General features: G+C 37.3%; 1 protein-coding gene across 6 annotated transcripts in view; it reads right to left on the bottom strand.

Moving 5' to 3' along the window:
• Positions 1 to 23532, bottom strand: part of EPB41L5 (erythrocyte membrane protein band 4.1 like 5) — a 163546-nt gene that overhangs the window by 117222 nt on the left and 22792 nt on the right. For all 6 annotated transcript variants that reach the window (XM_015567784.1, XM_006769675.2, XM_006769676.2 and 3 more), the window contains exons 3-10: positions 16716 to 16758; positions 14452 to 14530; positions 13243 to 13287; positions 13016 to 13068; positions 9812 to 9932; positions 9592 to 9679; positions 8737 to 8825; positions 4360 to 4429 (exon numbers count right to left, since the gene is read on the bottom strand). In XM_015567784.1, coding sequence (XP_015423270.1) covers positions 4360 to 4429; positions 8737 to 8825; positions 9592 to 9679; positions 9812 to 9932; positions 13016 to 13068; positions 13243 to 13287; positions 14452 to 14530; positions 16716 to 16758 — 588 coding nt within the window. The remainder of the gene's footprint in view (positions 1 to 4359; positions 4430 to 8736; positions 8826 to 9591; positions 9680 to 9811; positions 9933 to 13015; positions 13069 to 13242; positions 13288 to 14451; positions 14531 to 16715; positions 16759 to 23532) is intronic.

Here is a 23532-nt window from a genome sequence, read left to right as displayed (position 1 = left end):
GCCAAAATAAAGATTTCTAGTCCCAGCCAGTTTGGCTCAGTGGATAGAATATCAGCCAGTGGACCGAAGGGTCCTGGGTTCGATTCCAGTCAGGGCACTACCTTGGTTGCAGTCTTCTCTCTGGCCCAGGTCCTGGTAGGGGCTCATGCAGGAGGCAAACCAATCGATGTGTTTCTCTCACATCGATATTTCTCTCTATCTTTCCCTCTTTCTCCCACTCTCTCTAAAAATCAATGGAAAAAATATCCTCAGGTGAGGATTAAAAAAAAAAGGAAAAACACTACACAAAGATAAAATAATGAATGCACTACTGTTTATTCATATTACAGAATACTACATATAGATTAAAATGAATGAACTAGATCTACATGGCTACACCTGTTTAGGTAAAATAAGCAACATGCAAAAAAGTTAACAAAAGTGAATGGATATCAACTTATAATTTCTTTGTACTTTTCAGTATATTTAATTTTGTAACTTGAACTATTTTGTCATTTAAAAACATTTTATAAACTCTATGTGCAGGTTCTTCATGACCTTGGTATAGGCAAAAATTCTTAAATTTTAAGACACAAAAACTACTGACCACAAAAAAAATTGTATTACATTAAAATTGAAATCCTCTATTAACCCAAAAGATACTATTAGGGGAGACAAAAGGCAAGTCAAGAAGCAGAAGATATCTGCAACACAAAGAACTTACATGACAAAGAACTAATATCTAGAATATATATAGAACTTTGATAACCCAATAGGAAAATGAACAAAACACTTGAAAAGGCACTCCATAAAAAAGAATATCCAGCCGAAACCGGTTTGGCTCAGTGGATAGAGCGTCGGCCTGCGGACTGAAAGGCCCCGGGTTCGATTCCGGTCAAGGGCATGTGCCTTGGTTGCGGGCACATCCCCAGTGGGGAGTGTGCAGGAGGCAGCTGGTCGATGTTTCTCTCTCATCGATGTTTCTAACTCTCTATCTCTCTCCTTTCCTCTCTGTGAAAACTCAATAAAATGTATTTAAAGAAAAAAAAAAGAATATCCAAATATCCAATAAATACAAGCTGTCCCAAAATAATGTATACACTGTAATAGCTGATAGCTCAAGTTTGAAAATGAAAGGTATTTTAATAAACACTGCCTTTATAATTATTTGAAATGTGTATATACATTATAAGTACTGTACTTAGGAACAGTCATCAGGAGAATGCAAATTAAAAATAATTCTATCAGAATGGCTAAAATGGTGTTAGAGTCAGGAGAGTCATTACCCTTGGGGGGCTGTATCTATTGGGGAGCACAAAGAAGATTCTATTATTCTGGTACTACTAGTTTATTTCCTCGTGTGGGTGCTGGTCAGACAGATACATTTGAAAATTCAACAAGCAGTACATTTATATTAGCACTTATCTGAATGTATGTTATATGTCAATGAAATTTACCAACAAAAACTACACATAGAAAAAAACATGGAAAAATGAATAAACTCAAAGTAGGAAAACATTTCTATGACACAAAACCCATATGCCATAAATGACTGACAAATTCACCTATTTAAAATTTTAAAAATAAATGACAAAGATCCCAATAAGCAATGCTAAAAAACAACAATTAGGTAAGATATTTACAATTTATATGACAAAGTGCAAAACCTGCAAGAAAAAAGTCCAACAACCCAAAAGAAAAATGGGCAAAGGATATAAATAGGCAGTTTGGAGAAAAGGAAACACAAATAATTCAAATTTATTTAAAAAATGTTCAATATCACTCATAACAGAAATAAAAATTAAACCTAGCATGAAATTCCATTTTTCACCTTTCAGATAAAAATGTTGTAACTCCTGGAAAAGGTGTGTACACAGATAAATAGTGCAACATGACAGGCTCTCTCTATATCCATGACAAATGCACATACTGATTTGAACCAGCAAGTCCACCTCCAGAAAATTATGCTATAGATACTTGCCAATGTAGAAATTAATGTCTATATAGTGAATAAATGTCAATTAAGAATTGATTAAATAAATTAGGGCACATCCTAGAATACTACAGTTTTGTGTTTTTAGTAAGAATGGAGAAGAACTTTATGTAATGACTAGACGCCTGGCCTGTGGGATCGGGCCGAAACCGGCTCTCCGACATCCCCCAAGGGGTCCTGAATTGCCAAACAGCACAGACCAGGCTGAGGGACCCCACTGGTGGACGACTGGAACTGGGGAGGAATGCAGGAGGTTGACCAGCCGGGGAGGGACTGTCGGAGGACTCCAGGGCATGTCCGGCCCATCTTGCTCAGTCCCGATTGGCCAGACCCCAGCAGCAAGCCCTCCTACTAGTCGGAGCATCTTCCCCCTGGAAGTGCACGTCACAGCGACTGGTCGACCGGTCAACTGTCTGCCCCCTGTTGGTTGGCCAGTGGACATTATAGCGACTGGTCGACCAGTTGACTGTCTGCCCCTGGTGGTCAGTGCACATCATAGTGAGTGGTTGAGTGGCCTTAGCATATCATTAGCATATTACACTTTGATTGGTTGAACAGATGACCAGACACTTAGCATATTAAACTTTTATTATATAGGATATGGAAAAGATTCCCAGTTATAATATATAGTTGAAAAAGGGTAACAATAGTATATAAGCATGCAAACTTGTTTGAAAAAAAATTGATATACACATTTACTTGAATATATGTATAAAATACTTTAAAAAAGATATCTAAAAAGCCAATACTGTATTATGTGTTAGATCAAATCTAAAAAGCCATCAATTGTAAGATGCAGAATTATTTTATAACCCAGTAACAAGTGTCACCAATTAAATTATGACTATATTCTTATCAAATAGGATTATATTTTCTTCTTCTTGAAGGGACTACCTTTTGATTAAATTATCATTTAATCATACATGAGCTTTCATAAAAAGGACAATACTGGCAAAACATTACTTTTAAATGCAATATCTGCCTTTTCTGAATCATTTTCAGCTCATATGTTGATAATATAATGATCATCCTCTGTGTCATCAAAAGATTTCTTTTTTAAATAATCAATTACTGTTGCTATTATTTTCTTCCAGGCTGTGTGATAGGACAATCCTTCGTAAGTACCTCAGTAATAAAACATTCAAAACCTAGCACTGTTACATCTAATTTTCAGAATCTTCTTATTTTAGGTTCTTCTAAGTAGCCCTTCTCACACTTCATTGTGTATGCAGCAAATCTCTTTAACATTTTGCCCAATTTGTTTTTATCTATATCTATCTATATGTATGTTTTTTTAAATGTATTTCTTTGTATACATTAAAATTATATTTATTCACAATCCTATAAGCTTTGACAAATGCATAGAGCAGCAATTTTCAACTGGTGTGCCACAAGAATTTTTAAAACATGCAATACCAGATCTATTTAGTCAGGAGCACTTTTCCCTTCGATTATCAAATTAAAAAATGACAACAGCCAATACAATAGTTGTCCAGTGCAAATGAATCAAAATTATAACTATTTTTTGTCAGATAAGCAAAAAATACATTTTTTTGGTGTGCCACAGAATTTTAGTAGTTTGTGTGTCATGAAATGAAAAGGTTGAAAATCTCTGGCATCAAGTATAGCAACTACCACCAAAATCCGGATAGAGAATAGTTCTCTCAGTCCCCAAAATTCCCTGTGCTGTTCCTTTGTAGTTAAGCCTTCTTACTCCACCTAGTCCCAAATAATCAGTGATCTATGCTCCATTCCTATAGATTTCCTTTCCCAGGTTGCCATATAAAATACACTCACATAGTCATGATCTTGTGAATCTGCATAATGCATTTGAGTTTGAGTTGCACCCATGTTGTTGTGTATATCAATGAGGAACTAGATTTAACTGGCAGCGGGGGTAGGGGGGAGACGGAAGGTAATTGTTGGTTTAGAAGGTTTTACTTTAAAATATTATTAGGTAGCCTGGCGTGGCTCAGTGGCTGAGCATAGACCTATGAACCAGGAGGTCATGGTTCCATTTCCGGTAGGGGTTCATGCCTAGATTGCAGGCTTGATCCACAGTGTGGGGCATGCCAGAGGCAATTAATCAATGATTCTCTTTTATCATTGATCTTTCGGTCTTTCCCTTCCTTTCACACATAGTAATTTGTATTCACATAGTATCAATGAAGAAACAAGAATAGTATTTTATATTGTGTTTAATCTTAAACGCAGAACAACCATATTTTTAGAATGGTGTGACCTTAAGCGAGAAATTATTTAACTAAATTATTAATTATATTGAGTTCTTTGGGTCTATAAAACAACTAGAAACATTTCCCCTTTTAGAGATTTAAGTTACTACATAAATAGTCATTGTTACATAAGTAATGCAATATAATTCCCACCTGATCATCATCTTCTACCACCACCAGAGTTAATTTAGTCTTCTTAAAATCCAATCTAGTTATCTTGGGCCTGTAACAATATGAGAATAGTAGCCAGATTTAAAAAATGTCCTCTAAATTTTTTTTAAGATATTGTTGTTACTTCAAGCACATTAATCATCTAACTTCTGAACTGAAAATTGGTAAGGGTAAAATAAAATAAACATTACCTGCACTGGCCATCAAAAAGGCCTCCAATCTAAAATATAGCTAAGACAATAGAAAAAAAATTTCAAAAGCAACACTTATAGCAAAACTGATGCTGCACATTTATCAGGTATTAAAAATGCTAAAGAGTGCTGGCTGGATGGCTCATTGGTTGGAACACTGTCCCATCCACCAAAAGGTTTCAGGTTCAATTCCCAATCAAGGCACATACACTAGGTTGTGGGTCTGATCCCCAATTGGGGGCCATAGAGGAGGGAACTGATTGATGTTTCTCTCTCTCTCTCTCTCTCTCCCTTCCTCTCTCTTTAAAATAAAACATATTCAGGTGAAGATTAAAAAAATGTTCAGGAAAAAAATGAAAAAATCCATATAAATATTTCATAGGCCCCAACTATGGTGTAAGAAATTCTCCAGGAACTGGATAAAGACTACAAAGCTTTTTAAAAGGCATAAAGGAAAACATATTATTGATTACTGTCTGTAGCAATTTTGGTTTGAGGAAATACATTTTTTAAAATAATTTTTTAAACCTCATTTTATGACCCACTTTCCAACTCTATCTCCCATTTGAACTAAAATCCTAAACAGCCTACCACATTTGAACTCTGTACTTCTATGAACTGTAATGTCAAAACAATGCAACTCTCACTAATTTTTAAATATCACTTATGTAAAATATAATTGTAAAACACAGCTTGCTTGCAAGAACTGTACTAACAGTAAGTAAGTGTAATAGGTGAAGGAGGGGGGGAGGATCTAGCACTTATTTAAGTGGAACCAATGCTTACATATAACGCCTACCAAGTATCAGGTACTCTACTAAATGTTTTACAGGTATTAATTCAATTCATTCTCACAGCTATCTGTGAGGTGGTACAAAAGATGCTGTCTTTATCTCTCAGCCTAGAGCGTTTTCTGACTATGAATCCTATCATCACCCCACAGGTCCAGTTGGAAGTGTAAGAGAATTAACACTCAAGGACTGAGTAAATAAATGCCCCAGCTCCCTCACCCAGTGAGGGGCAATTATAAAGGTATTCCATTCAAGTCTCTCAAAGAGTCCCTAACAGAGACACCTGGATGCAAAAACAAATGGAATACTATCTTCAACTTTTTAAGGGGAAATAATTTTCAACCTAAAATTCTATTCTCAGCTCAATTATCAAGAAAGCATAAGAGAAGAATATAACATTTTAAGGCATCCTAGGATTCAAATAATTTACTTTCCATATCCTTTTATCAGGCAGTTACTGGGGGGGGGATATATATATATATATACATATATATTTCAGAAAAAACAAAAGCAAAGAAAGGAAAATATGGGAAGAGGACACAGAATCCTAGCCGAGAAACAGAAAATGGAAGTCTCAAGATAAAAATTGTACAGCAGTTTGGAGAGCAAACAGTTCCCATTGAAATATAATCATTTCATATAGCCCTTGAGAATTTGAAAGAACTTAAGGAGACCACTAAGACAGGTAATTTAAAGAGATGTGTGTGGTGCTGTATATGTCACTGGAGTAGGGGGAGCCAAGAGCTCTAGGAAAAACAAAAAGGTACATGGAAGGGAAATATAATCCCAGTTGTGAGTTCAAGGATTTCAGGTCTGATCAGGAAAAGGACAGAGAGAGCAGTACTGCACAGATCTCTACTGAGGTGTTAGGACAGGCTGCACGAGGGGAAGTCCTTCACAGCAGAACATGCGGAGACAAATGGCACAGAGCCCCCACCAAGAAGGGGAAGAAGGTATGGGGACTGCCAGAAAAGAGGGGAATCAGAGAGGGGCTTATGTACCTAGGCAATGGCATTCAGCAGCAAGTGGGGAGTGTCTGGGTCAGAGAGCTCTGAAAGGCAGTAGTGGTTTGGAGTCTTTTATAACTACAAGATTTACCTTATCTATAGCTAGTAGTTTTTAGTGGGATATGCAAAGAAGACAGACTCTAAATGGCTGAAAATATACTTAACCCTGACCAGTGTTCTCAGTGGTTAGAACATCGACCCATGCACTGAAGGGTCTGCGGCAGGTTCAATTCCGGTCAAGGGCATGTACTGGGTTGCAGGTTCCATTCCAAGCCCTGGTCAGGTTGTGTGCAGGAGGCAACCAATCAATGTGTGTGTGTGTGTGTGCGCGCGCGCGCACGCGCACGCGCATCTCTCTCTCTCCCCTCCCTTCCACTCTCTCTAAAAAACAATGAAAAAATATATTATTAGGATATACATAAAGCAAATGGACGTGTAAGAAGTTGAGTTTGGTGCTGAGGGCTTCGAGCTAACGGTCCTCACCTGCTATGAAAAAGTAAACAACAGAAGAGCTAATACACAGCGCCATGTTAGCCCACATTTACACCACCAGTACACTGCTCAAAGCTGTGACACTTCTGACACAGACCCAATCATGTAAACGCTATTTTTTGATTTTCAGCTTTAGACAAAACCTGGAGAACTTAATTATGATTATGAAATCCAACTTATACACAAATATAATTTAAGTTTGGATAATAGAAGTTGGGACACAGAAAGAGCATAGCTTAAAAGGAGGCATAAAAGTATTAATATCTTCCTCTCACACAATAAGGAGTAGTGAGTAAAAAGACTGCCTATGGAGTGGTCGGCAAACTGCGGCTTGCGAGCCACATGCGGCTCCTTGGCCCCTTGAGTGTGGCCACGAAGTTTCAATCACACTGCACGTGCAGACCCGCATGTGGTATTTTGTGGAAGAGCCACACTCAAGGGGCTGCAGTTTGCCGACCACTGGCCTATGGAATAAGAAATAGCAAAAATAGTGATACTGAGGCAGGACAGTAAGAAGCTAGGAAAATTCTTTGGCAAGTAGAATAGGGAAACTGAGCAGACAACTGAACAAACTGGCTGAGTAATTTACAAACAGATACAGGTCACCTCCCTACAGACAACAGCTAGGCCTCAGTTGTATTTCAGCTCCAGGCCCAGGAAAGCAGCAAACCCAGATGGGCTATGCCAGGACCAGCTGCAATGACTAATGGCCCCCTGCCCTGGTGGTGTCCAACCAGTGGACACCACGACCCTGAAGGGCACACCTGGAAAAGGTGATGTATAATATGTGGAAGTCTCCCCTAAGACCTCCCCTAAACTCCCAGCCTTTGAAAATCCTCAAAACAAAGGACCCAACTTGTGCTCCCCAACCCAGAGCATACCCAAAGCCTTCCCTTCCCCCTCTGCTTCCGCCACAGGTATGTATCTTCTAAACCAGTGGTTCTCAACCTTGCCTGCACATTAGAATCACCTGCTAGTCTTTTTAAAATCCTGATTTCTGGGCCTCAGGTGATTCTAATGTGCAGCCAAGGTTGAGAACCACTGTTAAACAGTAAGATTTCCCCAGAGACTTGCAGCCAGAAGAAATGCGCAACAGCAGCTCTTCCCAGGCTAACCCCCTGCACCTGTCTCCAAAGACTCCTTTTCTCTAACTTACCAGTGAGCCAGAGCAGCCCCACCTCAGCTCTCGTTGCTTCTTCTATCCTAAGCCCTTCCTTGTTCCACTCCCCCCAGCTTTAATAAATGTACTCTCAAAATCACCTGCAGGTCGGCCCTAGTAGAACATAATTACATGTGAACATTTAACATACCTAGAAATACATAATACTTACATTAGAACAGAGGTTCTCAACCTGTGGGTCGCGACCCCTTTGGGGGTCGAATGACCCTTTCACAGGGGTCGCTAAGACCATCAGAAAACACGTATATAATGACATATTGTTTTTGTGATTAATCACTATGCTTTAATTATGTTCAATTTGTAACAATGAAAATACATCCTGAATATCATATGTACATTAAGATTCATAACAGTACCCAAATTACAGTTATGAAGTAGCAACGAAAATAATTTTATGGTTGGGGGTCACCACAACATGAGGAACTGTATTAAAGGGTCGCAGCATTAGGAAGGTTGAGAACCACTGCATTAGAACATGTACTCTGACATACCTTGGAACTAATGGAAAATGCAGCTAGAAGAGTTTTAAAAATTGCCCCTGGGTTGTGAAACTAAAGAGGTAGGATTATGACAGGAGACAGTTTCAATTAGTTTATAATCTTTTCAGAACTATTTGATTTCCAAATTCTATTTTTTGTATTAACTTCATATTAAAATACAAAACAACAATAAATATCTTTGACACTGACTCTACTTACCAAAAAAATAAGCCAATTTTGGTCTCTCCTTCAAAAACAAGAACTCCTGTTGGGGTTAGTCCCAAACTATAGTCATTCCCATCTCGAGCCTAATTTAAGGAATGGGAAATGTGTTAACTTATTTGCATAAAATAGGCTTCACATTTTCATACAATTGCTTAATTTTATTTTCACGTTGAATTATATTAATTATTCATATTAATATGCAAGATATTTTCAACAGTTGGAGTTTCCAAAACAACATTCTCAGGAGAATTAACATGTACATTTAGTTCATTGAAACACTACAGTTTAAGGTATGTCTTCACTGAAAATAGTTACACTCCCACTACAACAAAAGCTCTTTCCACATTCTTCTCACATTCTATTCACCACTTAAATCACAAATTTTGAAAAATAAAACTGCCTTTCTGGGAAAATTTAGCTACTCAAACTAAAAATAACTTAAATCACTATACTAGCTATCCTACAGTTTAAGAAAGTCCTCTCAAGTTACAGATTTTCAACTTTGCTTCCTAAATTAATTTTTATAGAGCCTTCTTAGCTTACATGATATGAGACTATATGAATATGAAGTGGAAGACTAAAAAGTGGTTTAAAATCTTTAATAAGTAACAGCTTAAAAGAACAGACATACTTTTGGGAAATTTTGGTTGTTTCTCTTCTTTCTTATATTAACCTTTATGTGAGATTCTTAACATTCAGTATTTAATCTCAGCCTTTATAACCACCTACTCAAGTACCTAGTACTAGCCCATACAAACTCCATAGCCTCTCTCACATGAAAAAATTTCAGTCACCTTGTATCTTGAAGGAATAAAGTTTTTAATAAAGGTATCACAATATAGTGCTTACCTTGACCACATGCATATCAACCCCATACATTTCTAGCCATTTGGCTTTATTCAGATAATTGGTTTCAGCTTGTGCTGGTGTCTGACCTCTGAAATAAAAAATAATATTTTTTTAAATAATAAAAATGTAAAATTAAGTCTATACCAAGTACAGAAGTAGAAGAAAATATAAGATCACTATCATGGTGATGTTAAGGAAAGTGTGGTCAAATATCAAGTACCTGTATTCCTTCCATTTCTCAAAAATAGCCAACTCCATCTCTTCAGTCTGAATGGGCATGAACCTGAACTCAGTTACAAGTTCAGGACTATGCTCAGCAAGATCACAGTCACCAAGTTCAGCTACAAACATAAGTTTTACAAAGTTATATTTTGTTAACAAGTTTATTTCCTGATGAATCTTTCTTTAAAACCAATTTTATTAAAAAATACTGCTAGGATTAGAAAAATTCTTTCTTAAACAACCAGGAATTCATAACACCCAAACCACTCCCAAAAATAAATGTAGCTTACACTTGTGATTTATCTGTCTATACACACAAATCACGTATTTCTGTTTGGTGGTGTACTTCTGATTAAATGTCTTCAAGTTATTCAAACCTTATTATAATGCTTAACCTTTGAGAACCTCTTTCTAGACTTCCACAGAGAAATACATTTGACCTTATAAGGAATAAATAAGAATATTTAGCAATCCTTAACACTTAGCTGGCATCTGTTAAGAACCTAATATGCAAAGAATGTGACATAAATTATTAATCCTAAAGACATAACAAAGAAAAATTGCTAAAAAGTATTTGGGGAAGGAAGGCAGTAGGAAAAGAACTGAACAATGCACAAACATTTATGTACTCATCTGTGCTGAGCTCTGAACTGTGGGTTTGGGGGAAAAGGGAAAACATTCTAGTTTTCTATACTTAAAAATGTTTTCCTTTAAAATAATATTTTACTCATTAAAAAGGAAAATATTTCCATTTTTATTTTAAAAAATCTAGCTGTGGAGAGAAAAAATACATGAGAACTACATTGAGATAATCATACAAATGATAACATTATTTATTGAGCACCCACTCTAAACACATATTATAAATACATTGTCACTTAACTTCCTTGAAGATTTTATCACACCCTTTTACTGCTAAAGAAATTGCTCTTTTGTCTGGACTACAGTGACTTTGAGGAACTCTAAACCAAATCTGCTATATAATGTTGTTCAGAATGTTTACTAAAATGGTTCAGAAAAGTGAACTTGAGAGTATGAGAAAAAGCTAATAACAACTACCCTAATAAAATATAAAATCATAAATGAAACAAGAAGCTCCTCTTATGAAGATGGAAGTAATACTTCAGCAAATTTATTTTTAAGAACCTACCTTAAGAATTAATACAATTTGATAAACTATTAGGCAGTGGACAAAGAGAGATGCATAGGACAAAACATAAAATTTGAAGAAATCCAAACTAATGGTGCCATGGATGAAAAGATCAAGAAAAAATTTTATTTAGGAAAGAAATATAAGAAATAATGTATCGCCGAAACCGGTTTGGTTCAGTGGATAGAGCATCGGCCTGCGGACTGAAAGGTCCCAGGTTCGATTCCAGTCAAGGGCATGTACTTGGGTTGCGGGCACATCCCCAGTGGGAGGTGTGCAGGAGGCAGCTGATCGATGTCTCTCTCTCATCAATATTTCTAACTCTCTATCTCTCTCCCTTCCTCTCTGTAAAAAATCAATAAAATATATTTAAAAAAAGAAATAATGTATCAGTCACATGTACCAATAAAACATTAAGTAATTAGTAAACACTACTCTGAATAGTGTTTTATTAAACACACAAAAATGTATAAAAACCGTATTTTCAAGAAGCATATACTTTGCTTGTCATGAAAATTACACAGTATGACGAAGACAGACCAACTGATGGAATATCCTATATTATATCCACTTTGTAATATGCAAATTGACCCTAACGGACCGCTGGGAACAAACGGTTGCTATGACATGCACTGACCACCAAGGGGCAGACGCTCAACACAGGAGCTGCCACCTGGTGGTCAGTGTGCTCCCACAGGGGGAGCTCCGCTCAGCCATAAGCAGGGCTGACTGCTGCGAGTGCAGCGTCAGTGGCAGGAGCCTCTCTTACCTCCTTGGCAGTGCTAAGGATGTCCCACTGAGGGCTCCTGGGCTGCCAGAGGGATGTCTGACTGCCAGCTTAGGCCCTCCCCCCTCTCCCCCCGCCTCCCGGGGAGCAGGCAGACATCCCCCGAGAGGTCCCAGACTGCGAGAGGGCACAGGCCAGGCTGAGGGACCTCCCCCAACAAGTGCACGAATTTTCATGCACTGGGCCTATAGTATGGTATAACAGATATTGAAAATGACAGCTCTTCAATAGATCAAAAAATTTTAGAATTAACAACTTCATATAGGAATCAATAAAAAGTAAAATACGTGCTTTCAAGAAAGATGCATGCAGTTATATACTTCTGATTGTTACAATGCATAGTATTTCCAAACTAGTATCATTAATATTCTGCAGACGAGAAAAGTTTTAATTTGTAGACAGACTATGATAGTAGATGGAGATGGATAGGTAACAATTATCCTAGTGGCATATTTTTGAAGTACAGAAATTTCGTCCATTCACAATCCTTCTATCAACAGGAAAATATGCTTTCTTAAATATTGGAAGCACAAAATGAGCAAAATATTAGGTTTATCATGAAAACATTAACATTTTAGTATTATTATCTTTACAATGGCAAATAAGTGCTACTGATCTTAGAAGGACTGGAGATAAATATAGAATCAGCCCCCTCCCCCAAAGCATAAAATTATAATCAGAATTTTTTTTCCATTTTGTGAACAAGTATTGAAATTAAAGTTTTATAAGAATTTCAATTTTTTAGAAGAAAATTCCTAAATTTAACACTATATGATTAATGTAACAAGGTACAAGATTTGAGTTTTTCATTACTCTCATTTACTGAAAAAAATACTTTTTTATCCTTAAAATAACCATCAGGAACTTTTAAATACATGCTAAGTATTTCTTTCATTTATTTGTTTTTAAGAATACTACTAAAAGCAAACCATATAGCTGTGACAACTTTCTAATATATAACTGTATTCTTTTTAAGGAAAAAAATAGCTGATGGCCAAATATAACATTTATGGAATTATCAAGTAGACTGTAATAATAATTTGAAAACTTAGACAGAAAAAGCACAAACTAAATGAAAGGCACGAGAAAGAAGGCAATGTTCTAAAACTTGTGTAAGTAAAGTCAGAGTTGGATATCGATGCAAATTTACACAAAATCAGTGCTGCTTCTCCCATATCACTTTGAATCTTCTGAAATTCTTTACCTAACCATACACTGAAAATAGCTATCCTTTACTCCCAATAATCAACATGAGAACTGCTTACCTTGCAGATTATAAGCTGCCAACTGAACTGCTGTATCAAATGGACACTCCAATCTGAGACAAAACACAATTGGTTAAACAATTTCACAACCTTCAGTTAAAGACAAATGGAAATATATACTTTATGTTGGCCATTTCTTTTTCATAATTAGCTATAAAATTATTTTTCAAAAACATTTTTAAACTACTCGAAGAAAATATGGTTTACCTTAGGCAACTAATACTCACTTTCCACTGAGAATATCTTGTCTTAATTGAAGAACAAATAAATACCTAAGAAAAACAAAAGGCACAAATTTAACTGAACAATTTTACCCTTCTAATTTGGAAAGAAACATTCTTAATTATACAACTTTGCCCAAAATAAAGTCTATAAAAGAAAAAAGGGACAATAAGCATCAGGAGGCTGGTAGCATGTCTGTAAGATGACAGCAAAAAAACAGCCTAGCCAGTGAGGCTCAGTGGTTGAGCACCAACCTGTGAACCAGAAGGTCACAGTTCAATTCCCAGCCCGAGCACATGCCTGGGTTGTGAGCTCGATCCCCAGTTGCGGGGAGAAAGGAGAATGTGCAGGAGGTAGCCAATCTATAATTCTCTCTCATCATTGATGTTTCTCTGTCTCTCTCTCGTCTCCCTTCCTCTCTGAAATCAATTTTAAAACATAGCAGGCACAGAATACATACAGTAGAAAGAAAAGATTTAAGGCAAAATACTAAGAATGAGCTCTGTGAACTGATTTAACTGTACTTTGACAATGCAGCCATCCCATATGTGAAAGGATACTAGCATGCATATAACTGTGAATAATAGCTATAATCTCATTGGCAGAGTAGTCAAGAGCAAAGTCCTCCTGAAGGGATTCAACAACTCAATATTTTACTTAATAAATAGTAAGTAGAATGAGTCATGGATTTGCAATATCATTTATTAAGAAATACCAGGAGGGCAAGAAAAAGTAAAAATAGGTATATATAACCTACTTAAAGTTTATTCAAAATTATTCAAAACAAATTGAAATCTAACATTTTTTATTAATCAATGGCATTTCAATAGGTAAAGCAAATCAGGAGCCTACTTGAATAAACTCTCAGTGGCCAAAGATAGATCATTTTGGACATCAATAAACATGGCAATGTATTTAAACACATCAGCCCCGTTTAAAATCCATGAGTTGATAATGACACTTAAAAAAAGAACTCACTAGTTACCTTTGGAGGATGCTAGGGAACTAACTCTTTATTTTGAAAACTGATTAAAAAGGAAAATAATCCTACACTTAAAAAGCACTATCCCAAATGACAGTCTATTGTCTGAGGTCTGTTACAAAGGCAAGGAATACATTTCATTAGCTATCTATAAACTGGAAAGAATTATGGACAATCTTCCAATATTTTAGCTAGCCTGACTAAACTTTACCCGTGTTCAACTATGTCTTACCGGGTTAGCTCTTCACGAAGATTATTTGGTTCCGAGGAATAAAACTTAACTCGAAAATGCAGACAATAGGGTGAACCAACTGCCATTAAAAAAAAGAAAAGAAAAAGCTTTAATTTTTATAACTATTTAAATGATAAGAATTTACAGTCAGTAAATCTGTCAAAAATCCACTGAACTGGGGACAAAAGATAACAGGTTTTAATATATTTCAGTTTACAGTGTAGGTTTGATTAAACCTAATACAAAAAGAACTATCTTTTTTTGAACTATACCAACCATCGTACAGTACTATTATAATAATCTGTCCTCCTAAGAATAGATAGCTCTAATTTAATTCTAACAGTTCAGGGTCAATATCTATCTATACTAATAAAAGGCTAATATGCTAATTAGACCGGAATTTTTCCAGACAACCTTCCAGACAAGCCATGGTGGCATTGCCGAGGCAGAGGCGGTTAGGGGCGATCAGGCTGGCAGGGGAGAGCAGTTAAGGCAATCCAGCTGGCAGGCAGGTGAGTGCTTAGGAGCCAGCAGTCCTGGATTGCGAGATGGATGTCCAACTCCCCGCAGGGATCAGGCCTAAACTGGCAGTCAGACATCCCCTGAGGGGTCTCAGATTGGAGAGGGTGCCGGCCAGGCTGAGGGACCCCTTTGCCCCCATGCACGAATTTTGTGCACCTGGCATCTAGTATACATATAATAGCCTAAGTGACCGTTACAACCGATTGACCAAATGATGGGTCGACCAGTCGCTATGATGCACACTGACCACCAGGGAGCAGACACTCAACGCAGGAGCTGCCCCGTAGTAGTCAGTCGACTCCCACAGCCAACCTCCCGCGGTCCTTCCTGTTGGCCAGCCAACCTCCCGTACCTCCCCGCCTCCGCCCCCGGCCGGCCCCTATTAGCCCTGATCGGGTCGGTCAGCCAGCCAACCTCCCATGGGGAGGGATCCTGATCAGCCCGATCGCTGGCCAGGCCGAGGGACCCCACCCATGCACGAATTCGTGCACCAGGCCTCTAGTATCAAGTAAAAAAGTTCTGACTGAGCCCTGACCAGTATTCCTCAGGTTTAATTCCCAGTCAAGGGCATGTACTTGGGTTGCAGGTTGGATCCTGGGGCCCGATTGGGGCAAGTGCAGGAGGCAACCAATCAATGTGTCTCTCACATTGATGTTTCCCCCACCTCTCTCTCTCTTTCTTTCTATATCCCTTCCTTCCTCTCTCCCTTCCCCCTCCCTCTTCCTCCTCCATCTCCTCCTCCTTTTTCTCTTTTCTCTCACTCTTTCTCTCCCCCCTCCTCCACTCTCTCTAAAATCAATATAAAAAGTATCCTCGGGTGAGGATTAACAACAACAAAAGTTCTGACTGTGCAATCTGACAGCCCTGACAATCTGCAGAGCTGTATTTCTTAAAAGCACAGAGGAACACTTATGTTATTAATTGTTCATGGCAAATCCTCCCATACACTTTCCAATTCACTTCACTTACTTCGTTAACATCTATATTTTCAGTGGTTCCATTATTTAGTAACGACAAGAGTTGCAATGCCCTGAAATCTGTTACTATACAGGATAAGGTATACTAAGGATTGAATACTAAGGTATTTTCCTGACTACTGATAGGAATAACACTGGCATTTTATGTGAAACGCTTCTTTTCACTGTTCTTAATTTTTTAAAAAGTTACAGCTTTGCCTAACTGGTGTGGCTCAGTGGTTGAGCACTGACCTATGAACCAGGAGATCACGGTTCAATTCCCAGTCAGGGCACATGCCCAGATTGCAGGCTGGATCCCCAGTAGGGAGCATGCAGGAGGCACCAATCAATGACTCTCTCATCATTGATGTTTCTATGTCTCCCTGTCCCTTCCTCTCTGAAATCAATCGATAAAAATATACATATTTTTTAAAGTCACAGCCTTAAAGCCTCAAAATATTTTTCACAAAAAGCTGGACGAATGCCAAACAAGAAAATTCCAACATAAGAAATTACTAAATAAAGGTTAAGCATCTCATGGGAACTTAATCTCATTTGCAAGCTGCAAGGCTTTCTCCTGGAAACAAACTGTAAGGCACTTCAATCTAATTACTATCAATCCTATATAATTTAGAATCAGTATTCCAGGTTTAAATTATTTTTAGAAAGTAGAAATGCTAAGAAATTAATCTGAAACGATTAAGTCCTTACTATTAGAAATAACTTACTAATATATAATTATATATAATTCAATTTCTATTTTTTCACAATTTTTTCAACACTTACTTTTAACTTGCTTTTTGATACTCTTTGTAACATCCAACCAATGCTGAAAACAAAAAAATTCAGTTGTTAAGCAGATGACAGAACTTAGCATTTTAATTACTAAAAGTTAATTTTCATCATGCTTTTACTGTAATCACAAGGAAATATTTCATAAGAGAAAAAAGAGTGAAAATGAGCAGAAGGGTTATCTACACAAAATCCATAGTAAGCTTATGAATAGAAATGAGCAAAAAAAGACCTAAAACCAAATATATGACTTCCTAAAATATTACCTTTACTCTCAGTAACAAAGATAGTCTAAATTTATCCCTTAGTTCTCAAAAAAAATTGAGACTCACAACTATTAAAATTTGACAGAAGAAAAGTTATCTTCGTGTTCCATATTCTTATAATAAAAATAAGATTTATTAACAGATCATGACCCCATATTAGGTGCAATAATAATGCCATGTCTATTATACAAAACTAGAGGCCCAGTGCACGAAATCTGTGCACAGGGGGAGGGTTCCCCTCAGCCCAGCCTGCACCCTCTCCAAACCAGGACCCCTTGGGGGATGTCCGATTGCCGATTTAGGCTGGCAGTCGAGCATCCCTCTCACAATCCGAGACCTGCCTGCCTGATCGCCCCTAACTGCCCCCCATGCCAGCCTGGTCACCCCCAACTGCCACCCTCTGCCAGTCTAGTTGCCCCTAATTGCCCCCTCCCCGCCAGCCTGGTCACCCCTTACTGCCTCCCCTGCTGGCCTGGTTGCCCCCAACTGCCCCCCTTGCCAGCCTGGTCACCCCACACAGCCTGTTCAGTCATTTGGTCATCCCTCACTAACCCCCCTGCTGGCCTGGTCGCCCCATGTAGCCTGCTGTTCAGTCATTTGGTCGTCCTTCATTGACCCACCTGCCACCTGGTTGCCCCACGCAGCCTACTGTTCAGTCGTTTGGTCGTCACTCATTAACCTCCCTGCTGGTCTTGTCGCCCCAGGCAGCCTGCTGGTCATTACTATTACTGTGACGGCATCCTGGACAATTTGCATATTCCTCTATTATTAGTATAGATAGATCTAGCCAGTTTTACTCATTGGTTAGAGTGTTGGACGTGGATTGGAGGGTTGTGGGTTCAATTACCGGTCAAGGGCATGTACCTCAGTTGCAGGCTGGAGCTTGGCCTGGGTCAGGGCACATGAGGGAGGTAGCCTATCAATGTGTCTCTCTCATATAGATGTGTTTTTCTCTCTCTCCCCCTCCTCCCTCCCTTCCATTCTCTCTAAAAATCAATGGAAAAATATCCTTGGGTGAGGGTTAAAACAAACAAAAAAAGACACTACTCAGAAGAGCCTGCACAAAATTAGATTTTTCTCATAATCAAGGCAATATTTATTAAGTGAAGCAATCTTTGCCCCTCTATTTAACAAATAAAAAAATGTTAATATCGTAACTAGCATATTTCTGGTTTCATGAGTAACAGCCTTTTGATACCTGTAACCTCTTCACTCTCAAATGTCCATAATATAAACAGACCTAAGAACCAATTCCAAAGACTTCCACTCTAAACCATTCCCAGCTTACTTCTCCTGCATTAATCCTTTTACAACACCAAGTCCTAACAATGACAGGAGGCATGCATCCAACTAAGATATACATAATAGTGTTCTCTCCAGCATGCTTACAATTCCAAGAACCCTAAAGGAAAAGAGTGCTCTTGTGCTAACTAGTTCAGAGCGAAGGAATCCAGTTTCAGAGATCCAGATAGACAAAGAGTGGGTACACAAGGCTGCATTGTAAACAGACTTGTAACAATTTGCTTTTCTTGCCAATTATTTGCCCTAGTCTGTTCTCATTCTTTCCCAAGAACCAAAAGTAAAATTCACAGAACTACTAGAATGCCAGCAAAGTACCTCTGCACGTTGAAATAAGATGGTCAGTAAACATTTTCAAAGGCAATTAAATACTGTGCAATATTTTCTCTGGATTCCAAGTGTGTAGGCTACTTAGTTAGCTGTCTCTCGTTTTTTTAAAAATTCAGTTGGACTCCACATTTAAACATATTTCAATCTAACAAATGTTCAGTTTACATAGACCTCTATTAATAAAATGCTAGGCCAGCCAGTAGGCATAACATAATTCAATATATTAGCAGAAAAGGTTTCAATCTAGGACATCAAAAATTCCATCCATCATGGTCAATATTCAATATCCAAAAATCCCAGATTAAACTATGCAAAATATTTACTACAGCCTGATGTCAACTACATACTAGGTGTGAAGTAAAATTAGTGTCCATGCCCCAGATTTTTCTCCCCACAACCATGGACCTAGGAGTTGCCCTTTCTTCAGGTTTTACCTATTATACTGCAACAAACAATTTTATGGTTAGTCACCTGGGCAGCCTCTTGTAGCCTTAGTTTTAGGGAGACTCTCATACACCATGAGTGCAAATTAGCACAACCATTCCAGGAGATAATATGACAATAGCTTTAAAAAAATAATTATGAATGTGTTCTGATTTACCTACAAGGAATTACATCAGAGAAAGTTAAGACAATTTATATATCCAACAATACTAAACTGCCTACATAAAGTATTGCAATATAATAAAACAGCAGGCAACAATTAAAATGAATGCAAGCAAATACATAAGATTCTAGAAAATTACTTACAATATACTGTTAAATTTTAAAAGCAGGCTATAAAATATAAATTATTTTTGTCAAAAGGTACAAATGTGTATATATAGTCATGCGCTTTCTTTTGGACTGAGACAATGTATAACAAAACAGTAACAGAGTTGTTATCTAGGTGGTTGAGATTACTGATGGTACTTTTTTCTTTGTTGTTTCCTATATTTTCAACTTACTCTACCAAGAGCACATATTACTTGAAACAATAATCATCAACCCCCTTACTTAAATATTTTATGTAACTAATATATTCATATCGTTTTATTTTTTTGGTAACATTAAAAGGTACATGGTCAACAGTCCTTCCAACATCTGCAACAAGCCAAGGCCGTCCCCCCCATATACCCAATTTCTATCATCACACTCACAAACATACCCCCCAAGGTGTTATTGGTTTCTGATTCTTTCCAGAATTTCTTCAAACAGAGAAGAAAAAACAACTGTGTGTTTGTGCTGGTAAAGAGTAAAGGACATTAACAGCAGACTGACAATCAACAGGCTAAATATAAATTTTGGCAAATTAAACGTTGAGGAATATAAAAAACATTAATACAAGACAGACCACTTACTATTTCAAGAACCACCTAAAATCTTTACTTAGACAATTATAACTGAAATTTCATCCAGTTTAAGAAATTTAGGGCTAGTCTCATAAATACTCCTTAAATCTCTAGTTTGTTTCCTACTAGTCTAAGCAGCACAGTAAACATAAAATCATCCCAGTGAAACTGGAGAGCATTATGCTAAATGAAATAAGCCAGTCAATGAAGGAAAAATACCACATGATCTCACACATTCATGGATAATCGAGACCATTATAAACTTTTGACCAATAATAGATACAGAGGCAGAGCTGCCTCAAACAGAGTGTCAAACTGCAGCGGGAAGGCCGGGGAGGGTTCGGGGGCGTATGTAATACCCTTTGTAAAAAAAAAAAAAAATCATCCCAGTGAGATAAAGGATCAGAGTTTTTCCCCAAGTAGGCATTTTAGTCTCTTTTCTACCTGCATGGAATAGCTTTCTAATATCAGGCACAACCCTGAGACAACCCAAAATTCAGATAAAGCACCAAACACATTTTAAAGTGAAATTTAGGAGCTGGGGGAGTTCTGGGTGAAGTTCTGGGGAAGGTCTGAGCTCATGTTTGTATATTCTCAAGTCTGTTTTCTTTCATCTCCTCCACATTCCAAGCCCAGGGACTGGAAAATGCAGAGCTCAGAGACAGGCACTGAGAGTAGTTTTCCTTGATTCCGGCTCTTTAGGAATTGAGTTTAAATTACATCAGAAGATAAAGGTGAGAGCATGCAGATATATATACAGCTTTGTATGTTTGGTGTGAAATGAGTATGGTTCTCTTTCCTCATGGTGCTTTAAAAACCTCTTTCTAATTTCCTACTTTTAAAGTTTGGCTGATAGACTTTTATGCCAAAGGATGTGGAAAGTCAGATTTCTTTTGATGCTATTAAGCTGGGCATGAAAGAACAATTATTTACTTGTATGTCTTAAAATATAAATAACAGCCAAAACCGGTTTGGCTCAGTGGATAGAGCGTCGGCTTGCGGACTGAAAGGTCCCAGGTTCGATTCTCTCTGTAAAAAATTAATAAAATATTTTAAAAAATATATATATATAAATAACATATAATCACAAACACAACAGACATAATTATACCAAACAAAGAATCACCTAGGGAGCTTCCAAAACACTAACATACACACACCTTCATCCCAGGCACTATTGCCAAATAATCTGTAAACAGTTCTTCAAATGACTATCTGATTTCTAACTGCCTACATTACTTTGCTAAAGAAAAGCACCATATTTTGCTTAAAAAGCCAAGACCACAAAGCAGAGAAACATTAGTCATCTTTCAAAATAATTTCCTCTGCAAAAAATATTTCTCCTGTGAGTAGTAGAAGCTTATGTTCTGAGTTAAAGGACTGATTTAAAGCATATTTAAACATATTAAACAGTTAATGTTTTTAAAAATCTATGCTATGAAAACAGAGAACCAATATATTGCATTGCTGTAATCTAACTGAACACAATTCAATTTAGTGTAGATTCCATTCTAAACACTTCCTGAGTAATTACTTTTTTGGCATTAACAATTTGTGATATAAAACATTCTAAATTTATTACTAGTATACTCTCTTAGGATTCTTGTGGAAATGCAGGCAGTTAGGTAGGATATAAAGACACTCTTCAGAAATAGAGCACATGATCTACTTTGGAAATACGTTTTTTACAGACCCTCCTCATTTAGCAAATGTGTGTGTTACAATATATATATATATATATTTAATATATTCATATTTATTTATATATATTTCTCACTTCCCAGTAGTTTACTGAATCCTATTTGTGTTAAGTTCTCAGGTACAACCTAATGCAATCACCTCCCAACAATGATAATTTTGCCTCCTCCTTTCTAACCTTTATAACATCAATAACTACATTTGCTTACTATTATTATGAAATTACACAACAGCCCTAACCGGTTTGGCTCAGTGGATAGAGCGTCGGCCTGCGGACTGAAGAGTCCCAGGTTCGATTCCGGTCAGGGGCATGTACCCTGGTTGCAGTCACATCCCCAGTAGGGGGTGTGCAAGAGGCAGCTGATCAATGTTTCTACCTCTCTATCCCTTTCCTTTCCTCTCTGTAAAAACTCAATAAAATATTTTTTTTAAAGAAATCACACAACAGCGGTAATAATGAGCATCTTTGTCACATTTCTGTCTTAAGTATGAATGCTTCTATTGTTTCTCTATTAATCTACTATTATTATGGTTTTTTAAAAAAATAATTAAAAATTAGTATAGAAAGAGAGCAGAACCCTGAGCAACCACCAGGTCTACTCTCCATAGGTGCTGCCTGTTGGCCCTGCACCCAGTACCACCCTTGAATATGGGTACACCTTCCAAAAGTTGGCTAAACCTACACAGAGAGAAATGTCAATTCCATACAGGCCAAATTCCATTAGGTTTATTCAAGGTGTTATGGGGTAAGAAAGAAAGGGCTTACTTAACGGGCCACACACACACAAAAAAATACACAATCAGAATTCTAGAGTATTATGCTATCTACTCAACCTCAGATGTGTGAGGTCAACAAGCCAAACTTACAGCTCACCACATTATGCGTACAGTACCTAAAATAGCTGAATCCTAAAATTGTGACAAGAATTGCCTCTTACCTTAGCTCAATGGTCTCGGATTTGCTACTGTTGTAGCCTCCAGGTGTGCACTTACAAAACATTTACCCAATGTTCCACTGGACAATTGTTTCAAGTCAATTTGAGGAAAAGGCAAAATATAACTACTACTGACATGTTGAGTTCTTTTTCCATATTTTCCAAATATTAGGAGAAATACTATCTATGTTTTCCTTTACTGAAGCCTAAGTGTCTACATTCTAACTCATTCTTTTTTAAAAACCTAATTGGACCAGTTAAAATTCTAATCTATAAATATGAAATTTTTAAAACTTCAAGCAGAGGTCACACACATATAGGTCAGAGGGTTGAATCTTGGCCTAGAGCCATGTTTTACTTGGCCCACACTATATTTTTCTTATTTCTTTAAAAATAATTTTACTATGAAATATTCACAGAAAGTTGCAATAACAAGAGGTCCTGTGTACTCTTTCTCCACCTTCCCCCAAAGCTTACATCTTACATAACTATAGTACAGTATTAAAATCAAGAAACTGACATTGGTACAATGTGTATACAGTAAGTCCTCACTTAACGTTGTTATTGTCAACAGGTTCTTGGAAACTGTAACTTTAAGCAAAATGGCATATAACAAAACCAATTTTACCATGGACTGATTAATATAAATAAGAAGTAAGTTTACACACCATATTTCTGGTCATAAAAACAACACTAAACTTCTAAATAAAGACCCAAAACACTTCTAATATTTAACAGTGAAATAAATCTGAGGTACACATACATTTAAGAAAGATAAATAAAAGCACATAAAATAATTACTTTCCAACATGCTTATTCCAGTTCAGTGTCACAGGTGGCCAGAGCCTGTCCTGGCTGCTCAAGGTGGGACCCCACCCGGACAGAAGTGCTCACACACACACACACACACACACACACACACACACACTCAGACTGAGAAAATGTAAACACA

This window comes from Myotis davidii, unplaced genomic scaffold, assembly GCF_000327345.1.
Source record: "Myotis davidii unplaced genomic scaffold, ASM32734v1 scaffold3, whole genome shotgun sequence".
NCBI classification, from domain to species: Eukaryota; Metazoa; Chordata; class Mammalia; order Chiroptera; family Vespertilionidae; genus Myotis; species Myotis davidii.
This window is presented reverse-complemented; position numbering and strand designations above follow the sequence as displayed.